A 22,775-nucleotide genomic window follows, 5' to 3' on the forward strand; every position below is an offset into this window, starting at 1 on the left:
GCACTTCGTGTAGTCAGGCCGGCACACGATCAGCAAATTTACTCACGATTGTCCGTAAGGGTTTCTTTTGCAGGCGAACGTAATCAAGGGTGCAACAACTAAATTTCCAAAGGGGGGGCAATATACCTTTTTATAAAGAATCATCGATTCCCCCCCCCCCCCCCCCCCCTATTGAAGCATGGGATCAGGGGGTCCTCCCCAGGAATAATTTGTATTTCAAGGTGAAAATGGTGCTATTTAATCAGTTATATTATTTAAAAATTGATTACACAGCACTTTTTTGCCCCCGTTTGCCCCCACTTCAAGGTTTCAGGAGGGGGGGGGGGGATCGATGTTGTTGCGCCCCTGAACGTAGTGTTAGATATATACTCGTGGCTGACTTTGCGACTAACTACGAAACACTGATACTGGACATCACGAGTTGTGTTTCCACGAGTAAGTGATAATAATTAAAGAGGCACCAGTAATTAATACGCCTTTTGCTAAACGTTTCAGGCCCATTTTTTGATGTGTAACATCTTGGCTCTTGGTATACGGCATTTGGCGGGAATAATTTCTTGAATGCAATGGAAGTCGCATGGAAAGGAAATAAAGTACACTTTACAGTATTAACGATTTAAATGAATTTTAACAATATGGGCAGCAATTTAATAAAATCTCTTGTTGAAAATCAGGTCCGAAACCGGGGTTTAATGTTTTTCAATTCTTTTCCGCATTTATCGGAGCCATCTCATTATACAGTTTATAATTTTTTTGTTCTATAAATTAAATGATTCTTTAGTCGACGTAAATGCTCCGGCAACGAATTCTAGCGGCGGGCGCGGAAACTATGTGTGATTCGCGGTTAGAAATGTAGTCGAAAACACACACACATATATATATATATCTAATATATAAAATTCTCGTGTCACAGTTTTCGTTGCCATACTCCTCCGAAACGGATTGACCGATTTTGATGAAATTTTTTGTGCTTATCCGGTATCTATGAGAATCGGCCAACATCTATTTTTCATCCCCCTAAATGTTAGGGGTAGTCCACCACTAAATTTTTTTTTTAATTTTTGGAGAAAATTTTTAATTTCTATTTTTTTATGATACAACATACAAAAATACATACAATCCTAAATTTTCACCCTTATATCACCAACCCATAATTTTTAATATAATTTTATATTTTTCAACCCCGGTCGATAGCTGATCAATTAACACTTGATCAACCTTCCCCGCCTACAGCGAGCTCATTACCTGGATTCACACATAGACCACATATTTATATGAAATTCCACCCCTTAGGGAGTGAAAAAGTGATAATTTCATTTTATAACAGAAAAAATTATAGGTCATAGACATACAAATAGTGAGTGAGTGTCATTTCTTTATGTCTGCCACACGATCATACACATAGAAAGGTCTGGAAAATTCATATTTTTCTCCTTGGTGAGACCAGCCCGCTTAGTGGAGCTAGCAGCGGCTAGCAAAATAAAGGCGCTCATAACAGTTTTGTTCTTAACTTCGTCAATAAATAGAGTTAGTTGCCTTGAATTTTAAACGCACCATCATTTGATGCGTTTGTCATGTCTTTAATTTTCGTTTGTTTGTGCCGTATGTGTTCATATACCATTCATCCGATTGCGATGAAATTTTGGTGAGTTATTACGCGCATGCCCGTGAAGGTTTCTGAGACGGTATAACTATTTTGCAATAGTTGGAGCACATATCGTTTCAAAAAATGTGTTTTTTTTTCATATTATTAGCGGCACTTCGTCTGTTTTTGTTGTATAAGTGCGCACGCATGACACAATTTATTTAAATATAAAAGAGAGACAGAGATATAGTGATATATATAGAGTGAGATAGAGACGGAGAGATAAGTTGAGATAGAGCGAGGTAAAGAGAATGAAATGGGTTAGATAAAGAGATATATAGATGAGCTATATAGAGTTTTATATATAGAAGATATAGTGGGAGGTATATATGTATATATGTAGATATAAAGAGATAAATATAGATAGAGAGATACATTGATATATATAGATGTAGATAGAGATAAATATATATTTATAGAGATGGATAGATGATTTGTATATGTGTAACTACTTCAAACATATTACAAAGCAAAACTGAATGAGGCATTGCAATGCATGCCGAGCATTAGCTAGATAATGGAATCTTTTCAATATTAGTAATCTCTTATTTTCAAGCTTTTTTTCTATAGTGCTTTATAGAGTCTAGACTACATACAGACTACCAATTTTTAGATATATATATATACAGGTAAATAACTATACACTGGCAGAACGTCTGTCGGGATCTAAAAGTGATATAAATTATTTTGCACAGTTGACATTCAAATTAAGAAGACAATTACTAACTACATCTTATTTCGAAAAAAGTACCCTTCACCCTGTGTTCAGCCCAGGCAACGCCGGGTACAGCAGCTAGAAATTCCCTAGAAATAATTTATATGGCAAAACAACGTTTGCCGGGTCAGCTAGTCTAATATATAAAATTCTCGTGTCACAGTTTTCGTTGCCATACTCCTCCGAAACGGCTTGACCGATTTTAATGAAATTTTGTATGCATATTCAGTAGGTCTGAGAATCGGCTACTATCTATTTTTCATACCCCTAAGTGATAAGGGTTGTCCACTCCAAACATTTATTTTTTAATTTTTGGACAAAATTTTTTTATTTATTTTTTTTTATAATGTGGCACTAAAAAATACATACAACCCTAAATTTTCACCCTTATATCACCAACCCATAATTTTTAATAGAATTTTATATTTTTCAACCCCGGACGATAGCTGATCAATTAACACTTGATCAATCTTCCCCGCCTACAGCGAGCTCATTACCTGGATTAACACATAGACCACATATTAATATGAAATTCCACCCCTAAGGGAGTGAAAAAGTGATAATTTCATTTTATAACAGAAAAAATTATAGGTCATAGACATACAAATAGTGAGTGAGTGTCATTTCTTTATGTCTGCCACACGATCATACACATAGAAAGGTCTGGAAAATTCATATTTTTCTCCTTGGTGAGACCAGCCCGCTTAGTGGAGCTAGCAGCGGCTAGCAAAATAAAGGCGCTCATAACAGTTTTGTTCTTAACTTCGTCAATAAATAGAGTTAGTTGCCTTGAATTTTAAACGCACCATCGTTTGATGCGTTTGTCATGTCTTTAATTTTCGTTTGTTTGTGCCGTATGTGTTCATATACCATTCATCCGATTGCGATGAAATTTTGGTGAGTTATTACGCGCATGCCCGTGAAGGTTTCTGAGACGGTATAACTATTTTGCAATAGTTGGAGCACATATCGTTTCAAAAAATGTGTTTTTTTTTCATATTATTAGCGGCACTTCGTCTGTTTTTGTTGTATAAGTGCGCACGCATGACACAATTTATTTAAATATAAAAGAGAGACAGAGATAGAGTGATATGTATAGAGTGAGATAGAGACGGAGAGATAAGTTGAGATAGAGCGAGGTAAAGAGAATGAAATGGGTTAGATAAAGAGATATATAGATGAGCTATATAGAGTTTTATATATAGAAGAGATAGTAGGAGGTATATATGTATATATGTAGATATAAAGAGATAAATAGAGATAGAGAGATACATTGATATATATAGATGTAGATAGAGATAAATATATATTTATAGAGATGGATAGATGATTTGTATATGTGTAACTACTTCAAACATATTACAAAGCAAAACTGAATGAGGCATTGCAATGCATGCCGAGCATTAGCTAGATAATGGAATCTTTTCAATATTAGTAATCTCTTATTTTCAAGCTTTTTTTCTATAGTGCTTTATAGAGTCTAGACTACATACAGACTACCAATTTTTAGATATATATATATATATATATACAGGTAAATAACTATACACTGGCAGAACGTCTGTCGGGATCTAAAAGTGATATAAATTATTTTGCACAGTTGACATTCAAATTAAGAAGACAATTACTACATCTGATTTCGAAAAAGGTACCCTTCACCCTGTGTTCAGCCCGGGCAACGCCGGGTACAGCAGCTAGAAATTCCCTAGAAATAATTTATATGGCAAAACAACGTTTGCCGGGTCAGCTAGTATATATATATATATATATATATATATATATATATATATCACGCTTGGAATAATTAAAAAAATCAGACGTTAAATTTTGTGCCCGAGTTTCTAATATTATAAGTGTATTTGCAACCTGAGAACACGTGGATTTGCTTGTTACCGAGGTTAGATGTCGAGTCTCAGTCGAGGACTGAAAGACTCACTCACGTTTTTTTTTTCTTTAGAAGAGTTGCTTGCTGCTTCATGTGACTAAAATGTTAAGAAAAATATTTGTAGGTCATTACGCGGTTTCGAGCAGCTGTTGTCGCTAAACTTGAGCACGCAAATGCTTGGTAGCTGCGTCAACATTTCCTTATGGTTAGAATCATTGCAACGCTCCACAGAATGCAATTTGTTTTCATCTAAAGATTGAGCAATTTAAAAGTCATAAGTTGGTTCTCTTTTCGTAATACTTCCAACTTCAGTCGAGTGTTTAAAATTAGGTTTCCACGTGACTTGCGAATCTCGTCGTGCTGCAGTTACCCGTTCCGGGATTTTTTCAGGAACAACACTCAGAACTTTTTTTTTTTTAAGTATATGCAGGCAGGTACGTAAACAAGCTCAAATGATACAAGCCTCCGGATAATGCCTACTGATAATTTTTATTTTATTTTTTTAAAATGCAGTGGCTATCATAAATTTTGGATTGTAATGTTCTGGACGTTAATGGCACTGAACAAACAAACAAACAAACAAACAAACTGATATTTTTGAAATAAAATTTTGGTTTGATAAGTGCATGTCGGATATCACATCATACATCGCACATCATTAATAAAAATTTGAAGTGGTAACAATATTTCAGAAAACTTTGAGAGTTAAACGACAAATAAAAAAAAATGACTTGAATAAATTCTGGCAAAAGAAAAATGGAACAAATCAGCGCGAAAAAATACTTTTTTTTTTTTTTTCTGCAAATTTGACTGTCGAGCGTAAAGGTCTGTAGAAGGTAATTCTAGTGTCCGATTGTCTTCGGTTACTTGAGAGAACGCACTGAAGAGGTTGACCACTGCTTGAGGAGGGGGTGACGACGCCGCGACCCCCCCCCCTCCCCGCGGGCGCCGCGACAGCCCCACCCCTGGAGGGCGGCGATTGGCCGCGCGGGCCCGGCGCTGCCATTGGCCGGCGCCCGGACGCCTCCCCCCCCCACCCCCCACCACCCGCCGGGCGGGAGGACGCCTCGACGCTCAGTCGGGCGCCGGTCGGGGGCTGCGACGACACGACGAGGCCGCGATGACGACGACGTCGTCGTCGGAGGAGGACAGCGAGCGCGCGCGGCGCTGAGGAGAGGAACTAGCCTCAGCATGACGGCCAGGTGGTGCGTGTTCGCGTGCGCGGGCGCCCTGCTGGCGGGCGTCGCGACGCCCTCCGCCACCACGGGTGAGTGCCTGCCTCGCCCCGCGACCCGCTAGTCTGTCCCGTCTTCCGAGTCCGGTCCAGATGTCGGGCTCCGGATTAAAACAACAACATCCAGACACCCGAAAAAATTCGCGGGTTCATTTTCGTGTTACGCTAAAAATTCAAATAATCATACCCCCAGTGCTTCTTCTTCTGTCATTGGTTCACTGTTAATCCGGAGGACTGAGGGCCAATTAGAGACCCTCACTCATAGAAGTGTCGAATCACAGGCCACCCAGTCGAGACGACTCGTAAGTCAGCATGCCGATGAACAGTTGGCATTTGCCCGAGTGTGCAGAGGGTATTGGAGTCTATCCTGGAGGTCATTTAACCCGCGAATTTTTCGGGTCTCTTATAATATCTAGGGAACGGAAAAATTCGCGGATTCAATGACCTCTAGGATAGCCTCCATTATCCTCTGCATTTCTCAAGTAAACACGCGTGTTCATTGGGTACTAAATTGTGAGGCGTCTCCACTGGGTAGCTTGTGATTCGACGCTTCTTTGGTCAACAGTCTCTCGTTTGCCCAGAGAAGCTCCAGTTAAACTGCGAAGCCAATAGAAGAACCAGCAGAATTGTACACATGTTTGAATTTCAGCCTATCACGAAATGAATCCGGGAATTTTTCCTGTCTCTAATAATATCTGTAAGACGACTCCTGTTCAACCCTAAAAGGGCGCAGACATAGGAGGGGATGTGGCAAGGCGAGCCGGTCTTCGGACCGGAAAACAGTGTTCAATACCCGACTCCACGTTTTGTTTCAAACATGTTGGGAAAGTAATTAATATTTTAATTTTAATTGTATAATCATAAAATTAATTTAACATGCACAACAAAGACACGGCCAAAAAAAATTACATATTTTCAATTTTAATTGTAAATACAAACATCGAATATAATTTTCTAAAAAATTTAGATCAGTCTCAGTTTGTGTGACTCCCCAGTGTCTGACAGTGCTTAAAAAATTATTTCAACTAATCAAGTGTAAAAATTCTGTATCGTGTGCAATCTTGCGTAGTTAGTTGTACGATCAATTTACCCTCGAGATGACAGCAATTAAAACATGAAATTATTCTAACTTTACTGACAGAAAAATCGAATTTAAGGGAAGTTATATTTTTGTAACACGTTTTTTCTTAAGGCTACCAAATTAAAGCTATGGAAATAATTGTTTTCTTGTTTTCCTTTTCACGATCTCTCTATATTTGTTCTGAAATTACTAACCGTGCAAGCTTTTTTTTTTCTTAGTTTCTTCACTGAAAATTTTGTTACAGTTAGGAAGTCAATTTTTGAAGCGACGAATAAGTATTGCTCCAAATTAATTGTTCAAAATTTGTTTTCAATGTTCATATTTTAAATTCAGAATTTTTTTATTAATTACTTCTGAATATTAATATATATTATTTTAGTAGTAATACAAACCCCAATAAAGTTATAGAAGTATAAAATGAAATGTAAAGTTATTAATAATAAATAATTATCACATTATAAAAAATTTATCGTAAGAGTTAAAAAAATTTTGCAAGAAAATTAATTTTTATTACAAATACTTTAAATTTTCCAGGGTAAAATTCACTCATATTTTATTAACTGTTCGCGAAAATGCTTATTTAAATTACAGTAAAATTATATTATAAGTTATACGTTATCAGGATCGTTACGAAACAAAAAATATTACTGATTTAAATTTAAGCTGTCAGGCCCTAAGATATCCTAAGTACACTAAGAAGTTTAATGGAATGTTAGTTTGATATCACAAAACTTTCAAAGCGTTAAATAAAAACTAATTCCCATCAAATAAATTATTTCTGCAAGTATATTATTTCTTCTTTGGATATTTTTTTGTTAATTTTTATGGAACTAGCCAAACAACGGTTTCAGTAAAAAAAAAATAGAACTTCTTGCAAAAAATTTATATTCACACTGTACTCACTATTTCTTTTGAAATGGGTTTTTTATTTACTTAAAAATTTCATATTATTTATATTCATCTTTTTTTGGCTAAAACAAATATATAAACTACTTTACGTAACTTACAATGAAAATATAAAAAAATTCATTTATAGCCTAAATATATTACACGAATGACTAAAATAATGTCCAAAATTAAAAAAAACACGTACAAATACATATATAAATTAAATTCAAAGGTTTAGCTATATCCAACAGAAACCTAAAAACATTTTCTTGTTGTTTATGAAAATACCGTTAAAAGCTTTATTAGCAAAAATCATTACATGTAAAAGGGTTGGCTTTCAGAAATAAATGATAGTGCGTGCGAATGCAATTCAATTGTATCAAAATTAATTTTTTTTTTAGAAGAGAGACTAGAAGAACCCAGTCATACATGATGATTGAAATTACTTTGATTTTTAATTGTATCTCCGATATTTCTCGTGTTTTGTTCCAAATCATTCTAAAGACGAGCAATTACTTTTTTTTTTATAGAATCTTGGGAAGCATACATTTTTATAGAATTCTATTAAATATCTACAAAGTCATAGGCATTACGCAAAGCAAAATTAAATCAATTTAATTATTAGCGGTTTTATCTTTTTTGCTAGTTCAACTTTTGATGCAACTGCAGGCAAAGTTTAAGACTGAGTAAATTCCAAACGGCATTCTAGTTAAGCTTTTCGGTTAGTGGGTTGAGTCATTTTTTATTACTAATTTTTTTATTTTAAAAGCAAGTGTGGAAAAATTTTCCTACAATTCTTGAGGATCGATTTCTAAATTTAAATTTGTGGAATAAGTATCTTGGCTAACAAATCAAAATGATTTGGTACGCTTTAAAGTTACAGGTGTATTATTGTGCATTAGCCCAAATTATTCTGCAAACGTGAATTTTGCGTTTACATATTGCTGAGTGCATTCCTTGCGTAGAGTTCTGAACAGATTGAAATCAGCTTTCGTTATCAAAAACCGAATCAAGTATAAGCTGGTAGGTAACTAATGACTTTTCCTTTACATTAATAAAATTTAAAGATACGAAAGGTTTAGCTACAAAATATTGGAGACAGCAAAATACATTGTTATCAATTCGTGATTTTTTAATAAAATTTAACAACTTCATGGTAAATAATATACTATTAATAATCTCAAGTAACTACCTATCTGTCCATTTCAAATAAAATAAAACGTGAAGAAATTCCAAAAGAAACCACTCTGTCTTATTCTATAAAATAAGTTCTTAAAATAAATATATTACGCGTCAAAAATTATTATAAATTTACAAGCTTAACCTCAATTAAGGAATCGTTAACTTGTAAATTCTGTAATAATATATGTAGTTTGATATTTTCTTTTAGAAATATTAAAATATCAATATCAATTAATTAAGATGTTACGGTTAGTTTTAACAAAATTTACAATTATAAAAATTTTATTAAATTTTATACTTATAGCTAAAAAAAATTGAAATCATGCAATTTATATAGTTTAAACTATAAATAAATAAACTATTAGAAATATGTTTTTTTAAAACTAAATAATATATTTTTTAAATAATAAAGCTGTAAAAAAGGATTGTAATATAATTGTTGAAACCAGTTTTTCTAATGATGTTCATTTCAGAAATATGTTAACAAATTTTTGTATGTTAGAATTTGCAATATTTGGTCGCAAAAAATAATTATTTCACTCGCATATTTTCCTTCTAAACGGCTTTACTATTTTTTTATCTGTGTTTAAATTATTATATCGCATTTTGTACGTTCTTTGAATGATTATTGCAAGGGGAAAGAGTGTTTTAAATACTTAGTTGGAATATAAACAATTTATAGTGTTGAGCGTAATTAGGTAGGTAGGTATGAACCCTGGTATTCACTGAAAATTAGCGTATGTCCAAAATAATGATTTAAATTACATGAATTTTGTACAGACATTTTTTATAATGTTTTTCCTACGCCCTAAGGCAATTTTTTAGTGTACGGTGAATATGAATGATGTCAATTTTTCTGGTGCATAATCGGGTGCGTAATTGCTAGATGCAAAGAAGTGGAAATCATATTCTAAACAGAAAAAAAATTCTGTAGATTTACAGAAGTTTAGAAATATATTATAACTTTCTAGAATACATTAATATTGTTATTTCTGTAATAATGGATTAAATTTTTTGGGATAATACTGATTATTTTTTATGAAAATTTGGTGCTTAATTTATATTTTAATTGATGTTTCATTACAGCACATTTTTTAAAACCATGGGAAAGATAATAAAATATTTAATAATCGGACTTTATTTTGTATTATAATGCTTATTAATGTGCTCAGTTAATACTGGAAAGCTTTTCAGGGAACGGCTTACAAATATTGGAGGTACTGGGACAACATAAAGCATAAATGCCCGGCTAAGAATCCGAACACAGTAGTACTGCGAGCACTATTTTGTAGTGACACGATTGTTAATAATTTACAAATGTTTCAAATATTACGTGACTATTTCTGCTCCATTAAAAAAATAATGTAAGACTTTATCAATATCTTCGACATAATTTTATACATTAATAAAATTAAAACTCTTGGATCTGAGGCCGCAGCTCGTTAGGATTTAAGTGTCATCGGAGTCCAACTTTATCTTGCATTGGAGATTATGGATTTGGGGTTGACATACACGTGTCTACTCAAACCAGCTTTGTGTTTGTGTTTGGAAGCTCTTAAGAAATAACACTTGGAATCACTTACGATAGTTGTGTGTGCTAAGGGCGCAGATTTATTGGAGCAGAGATCAGCCGTCGTTTTAGGTTTTTAGAAGTACTCGCATACTTAATCCCACATGATTTGTTGCATACTTTGAAAAAACAAATCATGGTTATTATTTAAATGTTTTCCATATTTATGAATAATAGATAACAATCACACAACACAAATACAGAACTTTACTTATTTTGCCAATGAAAGATATATTAAATATTTAAATTAATTTATTTCGTAAAATTAAAAAAAAATACAAAGAAAATTTGCGTACACTTGCACACTCTCACTGTTTAGGCTGCAATTTTAAAAGTGAAATTGTATTAAATAAAGATAAATTTAAGCACTTTACCATAAATAGGAATACCACTCGACTGTTAAGAATTTTATAGAATCCCTGCAGGAAGGTATGAAAACAAATGAAATTTTAGCCTTTTTTATAAGAAGAATTCTTGTGTCTGACCAGATTACATTTTGAAACTTAAAAAAGTGCAAGCCCAATAACTACAAATTATTGTTTTTAAAATTTTAAATCCTCGTAGTGGCATTTGTAAAAAAAAATAACTAGTTTCAAAAACTATATCTTTAGCTAAATTCATTGGTTCACTGTAAAAACTTTTATTTGTGTTTACGTACTTAAACTGCAATAAATAATTCAGGCATATTTTTGATCGCAGATATTTGTTCTACAAAATAATTATATAATTAGGTCAAGTGCTCCAAATCGAAAAAAATCAATAAATTAGAAAATGTTAACAAAGGACAGACAAATTTATTTAATATTGGATAATGTCCGGAATGCGTTGCAATGCTTAAAACCAATTTTTTTTTGTTATTTGTTTGAAATAGGTACACATTAACAAAGCATCTCTATCTCTCTCCGAATCTCTAGATCTCTATACATCTATATTTCTCTACATCTCTCTATAGCTCTCTCTATCTCTCTATCATGCATCTATAAATATATCTGTACATCTATATATGTCTCTACATCAATGCTATCTCTTTACATGATTATCTTGAAACCGTGAATTATATTTTTGTTTACAAGAAAAATTTCAGTCTTTCAGTTTGTATTTTATAGAGTTGAATGGGAATAAGATCTGCTTGTTTGTACTTCCCGCGACTGACACGCCAGCGCATGCGAGGAGAGCTGGTCTCGTCGCCGCGCCCCGGGTCTGTCTCCGCCGGTCGGAGGTCGCGCGCGCCGGGTCGTTGCCGCAACGCCGAAATACCACAACGCCGAATGCCAAATTGACCGCAACGCCTACAGCCAGAAAACTGCTGTGTACCACAACGCCGAAATACAGTAACGCCAAAAAGTGTTGCTGCGTGTAGAAGGGGGGGGGGGGGGGCACAGGAGCAAAATGAAAAACAACTGAATGAATTTGTGTGCTAACCTTACCTAACCGAACCTTTGTGGCAGTCCTGCAATGACATTTTTCGGCGTTAATGTATTTCGGCGTTGTGGTACACAGCAGTTTTCTAGCTGCCGGCGTTGTAGTCAATTTGGCATTCGGCGTTATGGTTTTCGGCGTTATTGTACGTTCGGCGTTGTGGTATTTCGGCGTTGTGGTGCGTCCCCGCACGGGGTCTAATCCGCCGCCGGCGCCGGCGCGCACCGCGCATTACTCACGGGCCGCGGTTATCGCCGCCGCGCGCGCTGATAGCGCCGCGCGCCGCATTGTCCGATTGTCCGGTGAAGGAACTTGATGGCCCGGGCGGGGTGGGGGGGGGGGGGGGGGGGTCCTGCTTTTAATTGCGCCCGACTATTTGCAGATTTAATGAGCGCCCTGATTGTCGCAGGGTTGCCCGCCCAACAGGGGGAACACAACAACACAACAGCAACGAGGTCGACCGCAAAGCACTGGCTGAGGTGACTCAGCCAAAGGCGCCCATACCTATGGGCAGGGTGGGTCCTTGGCTCTCCCTAGCTTTCAGGCAAAGAAAAAAATTAGGTGGTCTTGAGCATTTTGGGCAAATTTTGAGTCCTTTAAGGCCATTTTTGGCCATTTTTTTTTTGTCATTTGTGATGGTTTGCTCCCCTCCCCCTACAAATTCAGCCCCCCCCCCCTTAAAAACTTTCATATCGGCGCCCTTGGACTCAGCTGTGGCTTTACGTCTACTGCCACGGAATGTTTTTTTGTAAGGGACAACACAACCTTCAGTCAGACTCCGATGATGCACTTTTTTTTTTTTAATTTTAAACCAAAAATTTTTCATTAGATGGCTGGGAATCGTAACTCCAAAATAGTTAGGTCTCTGCATCGAGTTCGATATCCATCAGCGCTGCGTCGCCTTGGGTTAGTGAGGTCGGACAGCGTTGCCAGGGAAACGTCTCCATGCGACTAATCTCCAGGCGACTATCAATATTAGGAAGGAAAGTCTCCTGGATTGACTATATAAAATTATAAGAATTATGCTACGTTTGACACATTATCTACGTATTAATAAAACATTTGCAATCAAGCTCTACACAATTTGGTAAACTTGCAAACAAGTTCAAGCTCACTTCGAGTGGTTAAAAAAAACTACAGAAATTTTCAAATTATTTAAAAAAACCATAAATATATTATAATATTATCTGGATCAAAATGTTCCTACCTACTCATCCTATAGGTAGGAGCCGGGTGGGAGTGTCAATACAGTGTTGCCAGGTGCCAGGTGGTGAAGACAGCGCTGTATATATTTCTCGGGACCATGGTGGTCAGGCAACCCTGTGCGAGCTGGTCGTGATTGTCGATACAGTGTTGCCAGGTGCCAGGCAACAAAAAAAAATGCTGTTTATATTTCTCGGCTCCCTGGTGGTCTGGCAACCCTGTGTGAGCTGGGCGGATTGTTGATACAGTGTTGCCAAGTACCAGGCAATGAATACCACATTCTAGGTCCGTTTAGAATTAAATTATACATAATTGCTTTTAAAAAAGTAGATTGATTTGAACTTTGTTTAGATTAAAAAAATAATAAAAACTATTTGTGATGGCTACTATGCCTACTAATCTAAAGCACTTTTTAAAAAGTAAATTTTTACTTTGATTCCTAGTATACAAGTTTTATATTTTTTATATATATTTTTTAATTTTCTGTTTATTGAATTTATTGTGTTAAGTATTTTTTTTAAATTTAAAATGTTGGTTATTTTCCAGTAATTGTTTTAGGTTGAGTTCAAAGAAAGACTACCTATTGTAGTCGTAAGCATGGTGCGACTTTCGGAAAAATTAAATATAGTTTTTAGTTTCATGATACGTTGACAACAAAACCATCGTATACTCAAAAGTTTATGTATATTTACATAAATTTTAATGTAACGAATTAATACTGCAATATAGACAAGATATTATATCTGGTTTTGTAGCTGTACTATCAAATTCGTTATAGTTTATTGTAAAAATTGTAAACATTATCTAAAGCTTTGGCTAACATATTTTTGATGAGAAGTATTACCGTAAAAACAGGGTTGTAAATAATAAAAAATATCAATACTTCTTTACTATCAAATTCGTGCGAATTTATTTTACACTATCTTAAAAGTATTTATACCTTGGCCCAAATAAATTTTTTATACTACTACGTATTAGTTCAAAGAAAGATAAATAGTAATTGAAGTTCAAAAAAATCATAATTACCTTCGTATACGTAATATTAAATTTGTTCTAAGCCCTCTAATACTAGCTGCAGCTGCATTGAGTAAAAAATATTGGAAAATATTTTATGCATGGAGTAAGAGGAAATTTTTTTTATCAATTATTTTGTAAAATTGTAAATCATGTGGAATGACATGTACATTATTGTTCCAGACGTTAATGGAATTTTCCAGAAAGTTTCCAGAATAATTAGGTACTTCGAAATCTACCCACGCCTGTAGACTGTGCCAAAAGCAATTTTCCTTCTTCTTCAATATTTTGTTTGCATATATAGTCGTTGAAGGCGTCCTTCTATGTTTCGTAACGGATTGATGTTGATTAACCTGGTTTTATACTTTTTCTTGCACTTCAAGTCAATGTTTTTGTAGTTATGTGGTGGACTTGACAGCATGTCATAACTTCGCCACATTAAACCACTCGTAAAAAAATGAAAAATATATATAATGTTAATGAGACATCAACTTGTGAAAACATACAACAGTGAGTTTTATGTATTAATAAACCTGTGAGTCAATTCTCATATTTTAAAGATGCTGATTACAAAAATTTAGCTTGAATTATAAGGACTGAATTGCTGCAGCATGAATTACTACATACATTACCTTGTGGAACCGTTAGGTTTATAGTAACGTTTCATATCGTGTACTCCAGGCATGAGTGTATTAACAAAAACATTCAGTACATTAGTACCATCACTATATTCTTCTTTTCTCGCGCATACATAATTATTGTATCTTGTGAAAACAGTAGAAAAATACAGTTAAGTATTTTCCTATTGTATTTATACAGCCATCAATACAGTGTTTCCAGGTGCCAGGTTATGATGACAGCGCTGTATGTATTTATCGGGACCATGGTGGTCAGGCAACCCTATGTGAGCTGGGCGTTATTGTCGATACAGTGTTGCCAGGTGTCAGGCAACAAAAGGAAAATATAAACAATAGGAAAATACTTAACTTCTGTTACATGGCACAGATAGTTGAATTGTGGTGCGTGCACCAGACATCCGGTTCGACTGGCAACGCTCGACTCAGGTCTGGAATGTTGGCCACCCTTAGCCATTCCAACAACCTCCCCCTATCTCCCTTCATCATGAAGGGAGCCTTCATCCCTTCATCTGTAGCTCCACTTCCCCTCCGCGGACTGCAGCTGCCTGGCTTATCGAAGGAGTGTGATTCGTTGTACCTTCCTCCGGGGCTGCGGGTTAGTGCGTTGTAGGGGGGGGGGGGAGGGTATTGGAATTCTCGTCCCGGAAACCCTTCTTGGCGGGGGGTTTATTACAGGTTCACTAGAGGCACCGTGGAATCCGGCGCGCTTCCCCGAACCCCGTGGGCTGCGCCCCATTCTCTTGCGGTCCGCGCCGCTGCACCGCCGGGATTTTCATCGGCCAGGAGCTGGCTGCCCCCTCCCCCACACCCCCTACACACCCACCCCTTGCACGGGGGTGGAAGGTGGTCCTTAACGGTACACCGGCCTCGCCAGCCGCTGATGCGTAGCCGCTCCGGGGGTTTCCCGCCCGCGAGCTCCGGGTCGGGCGAGTGTTTGTTTGCTTACGTTTAGGAAACAAAAAGAAAGAAAAACTCGTTACTGCTGAGGGCTCGCTTTCTTTCGTTAACGGCAACTGATTTGAAATCTCAACTTAAGCTGAATTTTCCAATACTATCTCGCCTGCTTTCCTTTGGAAAGGAAACTCGAACCGACCGAACGTAACTAATATATATATATATATATATATATATATGTATAAGTACAGGTAGCACGCACGGCTGAAGGATTAAAGTTTTTTCTGGAGTTTCATATCGAGCTTTTATTCTCATGGTGATTCTACAAAAAAAAAAAAAAAAACGGAATGAAACTCAAGATTAAAAAAAAAAAAAATACTTCGTTATACTTGCCATTTATTGTTGCAAAGTGGCTTTTAGAATTTTGTGGTAAGAATGCGATACGACATAGCTTCAAATAATATTATAACAAAATTAATATAGTCCTTATTTACATTGAATGGATCAAGTCCAGTTATTTTTTTTCCAGGTTAAGGAAACCTTTACCGTGATAAATAAATATTTCGTTCGTGGTCACGTTACACTTAAATTTAAAGTTTAATGTTAATTTTTCGGGTTGAAAGATATTTTAAAAAAATTCACTTTTGCTTTCAATGTCACTACTACTACACAATTCGCTCTTCTTATTGGAAGGAAAGAATAATCTTTAGTTTTACTCTAATTATTGTAAGATAAAATAAAGTAGTTTAAAGCAGCTATTTTCTTTCTAATTGTTTCCCTAAAACTCCAAGAAGAGAAAAAGAAAGCGTCTAAAACTCTTGTTGCTAAAGTGGCTCCAAGGATCATTAAGTTTACATACAAAAAATACAGTTTGGTAGATAGTCATGGCTTCAATAAAAATTTAAACCAAGCTATCGTAACAACGAATTTAATGATTTATTTTATGATGATCAGTCCCCAATTAAAAATAAAATTTAACCGAGAGAGATAGATGAATGAAAGAATAAGACAGAGAGTATGCGCATCCGCTTGTTTCATAAAATAGATATAGGTATCCTATTCAGTCAGCTGTGAGTGCCTTGAATTTTATGTTTGCTACTAGCGCACTCTCGTTTCTCCCTGTTCAACCAGCACCGTAGAGGGTGCTGTTGAGACAATTCCTGCATTTCCCGCATAGATAGAGCTATCTGTTATGAATTTCGTATTTCGTTCATAGATTTTGCGTGTTCCAAATGGCAGAAATTTTTGAAGAAACAGTAACACGCACAGTTTTTCTTAATGGTGTATTTCAATGGTGGGTAACATTTATTGTTGATGAATCAATATTGTGTAATCAATATTTACTGATATTATAAGCAGTTATTTTGAAGTGATTAATAATATTGTTTATTCATGTTTATTATTTAGTTGTTTATACTAAATTTTTAGTAAATATCAAACTGTTTATAATTCATAGATACTTTAAAATTAAATGAAAGCCAAAAAAAAAAAAAACGGTTGTATTATTTTTAGGAAATTTCCTACTTTTTCTCTTTCTCGCTCTCTGTCATTTTACCCCTTTCGATATACGTACGAGTCGAGGTTTTAATCACCAAATACGTTCGTTTCACTTTTCACACGTGTACTGATGAGTTTCGCGAGCTATTATTTTTCGATGTAATATGTACATAGCTACATGTTGCTGTGATCGTGTTTGGCTGAGTGACGGTGCAGGACTGGGAAGGGGGGAAGGGGGTCCGACGAGGAAACAAAAGCCGCTACACTTCCTCGGCAGCGCCGATCAGCAGCCTGCGCCGCGTCGCCGGCCTTTGTTTACCGCTTCCCGCGACGCCAGCGCCCCTGGCGTTTGTTTGCCGGACCATGAATCAACCTCCTCCCGGCAGAAGGGGACGTTTACTGCCCGCGCCACTCAGCGGTGTCGTGCTTGGTGGTGCGGGGTGTAGGTGAGGTGGATGTAGTGGGTGTGTAGCATCTCCCTCCTACATCCCTCCTCCACCCCCTGTAACCTCGTGGCTGGCTGATGTTTATAACCGGATGACAAGGGCACTTAAACATTTATAACCTCCCCTCTCTCTCTCTCTCTCTCTCTCTTCCCCAACCCCCCGGCCGGGCCCAGCGCCCTTAAACACACACACACACACACAAACACAAACACCCGCAAGGTGTCGTGCCTCGGCCAGGATAAACAGCCCCCGGCGAGGCGGCCCGAAGACAATGCCTGCGCGCCGCCGCCTTCTCGGCGGACTGGCTGTTCAACCGGAAGTGATTTCTGTTCTGCCCCGACTTCCGCGGCGCCCGTTCGCCGACGTCACAGCCGGTGTCCCGGTGACTCGTACCTTTGAATATATTTACTGTATAGAAGTCGCCAGCCCAGGTTAAAATTTCTAATACGGTTTTGAGGTAGTTGGTTAATTCACCGCCGCAATCGCCACCATCTCTAGGGCATCGACTTGTGGTGGTCCCTAGCGGACAAGTGTCGAACTCTTCAAACACCCCTTCCCCCTCCCGTTGAACGACGTTGAGCTGCAGTGAATGATGGATGAGGGGTGCGGGGAATGACAGCGGGCGACAGTGCTGCGCTCTAACGTGTAAATAACAACTAAGACGATACAGGGCGTTACGGCAGCGCACTGCAGCGGTGAAGTTACCAAGCTGCTCATCATACGCTTCTGAAAAACGTAGAGTAAATCCTATCCACTCGCGACTTCTATACAGTATATATACTCAAAGCTCGCACGCAGCTCCGCGGCGCTCGCGGAGCAGGTTCCCGAGAAGTGTTGTTATCTTTAAAAGATTTGTGCAATGGGAGTGCATGACTTGATGTAAGTTTTTGGACATACGCCATTGCTAAGAACTGTTTCTTTTGAAGAAAAACTAATAAATAAAATAAATAAATAAAAATACCCAAAAAAAAAAAGACAAAAAAACACACAAAATTAAGCAAACAATTGCTGTTGTCAACAAGGATATGAACACCACAAGATATTCCGAAACAGGAATATGGTAAACAAACAAAGAAAAACAAAGTAAAATGTACTAAGAGAACGAAAAAAAAAACCCACAAATGATGACAACACAAAAATATTGAACCCAAAATAATTCAGCACAACAGTTGAAACGAGACAAAAAAACACGACAAAACGAAAATACAAACAAATACAATAGTTTTACCAAAACAGAAAAGTGTTAATAACACACCATAAAATTAAAAATTAAAAAAAATATATATTTGTGGAGCAAAAAAAAAGAGCACGTATTACTCAGTACATGTGATAGAAATGAAACTTACTTGACAATTCACCTTGACTCGTAAGTATATCATCGTAAGGGGTAAAACGGCAGAGAGAGAGAGAGAGAGAGAGAGAGAGAGAGAGAGAGAAGAAAATTTTCTAATGAATATTTCTCAATGTTAAAATAATCACACCATAAAGAAAAACTGAGGATGTTACTGTTTCTTCAAACAAATCTGCCATTTGTAACACGCCAAATCTCTAATTTCATATATATGTATATATATATATATTAAACAAGCGCATGCGCGTACTCTCTGTCTTATTCTTTCGTTCATGTATCTCTCGCGGTTCAATTTTATTTGGTGTGGGAAAATACCATCGCACAAAGAGGAGAACGAGAACGAGCCAAGAAACATATATGGCATACTGCTCTCTTAATATAATTTTGGGCAAACACCTATTATCTGTCCTTTACACGTCCGAAACATTTCCAAGCAATGTTTCAAAAAAAAAAGTTGCATTAAAATTCAGCCTTGAACTCTCATCGCACTCAAAGAAGTTTCACTTAAAAATTGAAAAAAAAAAGGGGGCGCATTTTGGGTCCGCGCCGTAGTTTTTTTTTTTCGCGAAAACGTCGGGATTAAATCATAACAAGTATTTCGTATTAACATGTAATTTAATTATCAATAGTCATAACCACGCGCGATGACATCACAGGCAAAACAAATTATTGCGTGACAAACAAGCACGGACATGATCTATACGTTGTGGGCTCAACCATTGTTTATGCATTATTAGTCTCGTAGTTAATAGCAATTCAAATCGGAAGTTATTTTGTCGCGCAAACAATTTCACTGATTTTCACTGTAACGTGCGAACATACGTTTTCATGCCAAAATGAAAAGATAATTAATTCCTGAACATTCATTTGCTTTAAAAGCTGAAATTGTTATAAAAATTAAGAATAGCAAGAATTTGTGTTTGCTGCTGTGGCATTTAATCCGACTACAGGAAGAGAATGTAGCGAAATATTTGTCAAGCATGAAATCTTTAGTTTTACATTAAAAATAATGTATCGTGTATAGATAATGTGGGGAGAAATATACATTTCACGTTTTCTCATCGCAAGAAAAAAAATGTATATATATATATAGCCTCCCCTAAAGCAGATTGTTACACGACGCACACACGTTTGATTAGAGAGAGGTGAGGTACGCGCGTGATTTCCTCTTATCTGCATTCACGTCGCAAGGAGAGACTGTCCTTGTCGGGACCCCGATAGGTAATGAAGACGGCGCGGCAAGGGTGCCCCTAGGAGGGAACACCCCGGCTAATTGCCGCGCGCGGGAGTGCGGCGGATCAGCCTAACGAGCAGGGGCAGGTGAGCCATGTGGCGAGCGAGCAACCGCTGGCAGAGGCTTGCGACCGCTCGGGTAGACGGCTTTCCGAGCGGATAAACGACACTGTCTCTGCTGCTGCTCCGTGACAAAGTAAAAACGTCAGCACTTATCTGTATTTTAATTAGTTTATTTATTTATGTTCTTTATTGGTGGCAGAGTTAAGACGATACGCATTTTTCTTAGCCATAAACTAATTTTCTGCCATTACTTCGTAGATTAAAATAGCTTATAATCTAGAAAGCATGATAAAGGTCTTACACAATGTTCAAAAATAAGATGTAACAAATATAAAACTTAACAAAACAATAGTAAAATACAGGTAACTATAAATTACGCATAGGCACACACACGTGATGGAATATAATTAATGGTTTTAAAATCTCTGGATGACAATACAAGATAATAATACGTAGAACTGCATTAAAACCAGTCACTCACACATTTACACACATATTCAAGCAGTAGGCAAGCCACGAAGAGATCATTGTCAGTATATGATCCAAAGTTTTTTTTCTTTTTAGGGTTTGAAATTAGTTCAATAATTTGACGGTGAATAGTGATAAAACAGCTTGAAAACTTAACATTAAAGTTAACAGTATGTTTAATTTGATTAAAATATTTTTATGATAGAATGTCTATAAAAATGTAAGGCGAAAATTGGTTGTATAAACTAATTTTAGTAATATTTAAAACTGCGCTTGTTACGTTATATTAACATAAATAAAAATATTAATATTTTTTTTATATTAGCAGGCAAGTTAGTTGTTTGATGGACTCTGTGATCTCACTTTTCAATTCAAGCTACCATATTGTTACTAGGGAATATTTGAATGTCGTAAATTAATTAGGATTTACTCAATCATCACCAGAAACTCGGTAACAAAGCGTGCAGAGAGGAATTTGCAGCTCGGATTTGGGAGAACGTAATCCTTTCAGGCCACGGAAAGCATTGTGTGCTGTTGAATTATCCACCTGTTGGCTTCCTCGCGTCTGACGACCTCTCCACCGGCAGCCGCGCGGCGTTGTGCGCGCCTTTGTTGCAGCTGGTCAGTTCCTCGCCGGCCAGAGAGAGAGCGCTGCGGTCAGTTCTGACGGGAGCAGCGAGAAGAACACCCAGGGAACATGCGTGCAGGTCCCGCGTTCGCTTTGAGCCTCTCTCGCGCTCTGGAAAACCACAATCCAACGCAGCGGGCAGACGCGTTATTAGTCACGACTGTGGAAACTGCTCCCGGAACATACTTCAAAAACACACACATTGCAACGCAATAAATTTTTAAAACACTTAGTTTTAAGACCATGCTGTTTATAAAGTCCTCATGTTAATATGAAATGTTTTTTTCGAAGTTTAATTTTTTTTTAGATGCGATGAGAGTAAAATTTCAAGACCGAAATTTAATACAAAGTTTTCGTGGAACATTGTTATGGAACCTTTCCGACGCTAAAAGGACAGATAATGTGTTTGGCCAAAGATATATAAAGAGAGCACAATGCTGTATACGTTGTTGGGCTATTTCACGTTCCTCTCTCTGTGCGATGATCCGCCCCCCGCCTATAAAACAATAGAACTGAGAGAGATAGATGAATGGTAGAATAAGACAGTATGAGCATGTGATTGTTTCAGAAAAAAATTATAGTTCCTATACAGTAAGCTGTGATTGCCTTATATTTTATATTTTGAATGCCATCGATTACGACAAATTGAAATTTTACATTTTACTATAGCGCTATCAAATTGTTTCCCTTTATGTTAAAATGTAAACTCTGCTAACAACGTACAACTTTATCTATACATACTCACACATAAATGCATATGCAAGTAAAAATATTCATACAAGCACTTAGAACCTTAAGGTTGCTTCTGCTTTCATGCAGGATCAACTTTGATATTGTTACCTAAGAGGAGACAGTTGAAACATTCAAGTTGGATATTATACGTGTTTTATATTATGCAGAGTCTACGAATTTTTCTGCTGCTCTGCTCGCATATAAAATGTTTGGTTAAAAATATCGTAATTGGAGCTGTGGATCTCAGTCGAAATTGATGTGTACATGAACCATGAACAAGTGAACACGTACGAGCTTACAGACGGCAGTGCAATGAAAGAACAAAAAAATTGGTTGTCTGTAAAGTCGGTTTACGGACGATAGTTTAAGTGGCGTCATAACAAAACATTGATGAAATGATTGCATACTTTTATGAATAAAATTGAATCATGTTTAATGAATTATCACTATTTTGTATGGATACAAAGAACGAGTGAAATGATTACTACAATTTAATTGATAAATTTACTTTTATTTGCACTCATTAATTCAAATACGTTTATTACTTTAACGAAGATATTATTTTAACTATAACTTTTATACATGTTTGCTATTTAACTTCTTCCAATCTGTGTTATTCTGTTGAAGATAGGACGATGATAGGAAAAGTAGGAAACGAATGGGAGTGTTTCAAGTTTAATGTGCCTCGAAAAAGTCAATTCATTGGTTGTTCCAATCAAGTGAAAGAGAGAGAGATGCGGAGCAAGCGTACAATGAGCGTAACGGGATACAGCGTAACGGGACACTTTTACGTGCGTGCAGCTGGCGTTCATCGATTTATTAGACGTTGTAACGTCAAAAAGTGCACCGAGAACGTCTCGCTGCAAGATGCGAGAACCAAACTGCAGGCGAGATAGCGAGCTACGAGGGAGCGTGTCTTTGTGCCTTGTCTCTCGTCCTCCCATGGCGCAGCACTGGCAGTCCTCTGACGCCTTATCGGTTGAGATCCG

At 36.8% G+C, this 22,775-nt stretch overlaps 1 protein-coding gene across 1 annotated transcript in view; it reads left to right on the forward strand.

Annotated features, from left to right (window-relative positions):
- Positions 1-5,327: 5,327 nt before the first annotated feature.
- LOC134533495 (protein CEPU-1-like) overlaps positions 5,328-22,775 on the forward strand; it is a 299,931-nt gene continuing 282,483 nt past the window's right edge. Inside the window, exon 1 of the mRNA XM_063371018.1 lies at positions 5,328-5,512. Within this exon, the coding sequence (XP_063227088.1) occupies positions 5,437-5,512 (76 nt within the window). The 5' untranslated portion in view covers positions 5,328-5,436. The remainder of the gene's footprint in view (positions 5,513-22,775) is intronic.

This window comes from Bacillus rossius, chromosome 6, assembly GCF_032445375.1.
Source record: "Bacillus rossius redtenbacheri isolate Brsri chromosome 6, Brsri_v3, whole genome shotgun sequence".
In the NCBI taxonomy this organism is placed as follows: Eukaryota; Metazoa; Arthropoda; class Insecta; order Phasmatodea; family Bacillidae; genus Bacillus; species Bacillus rossius.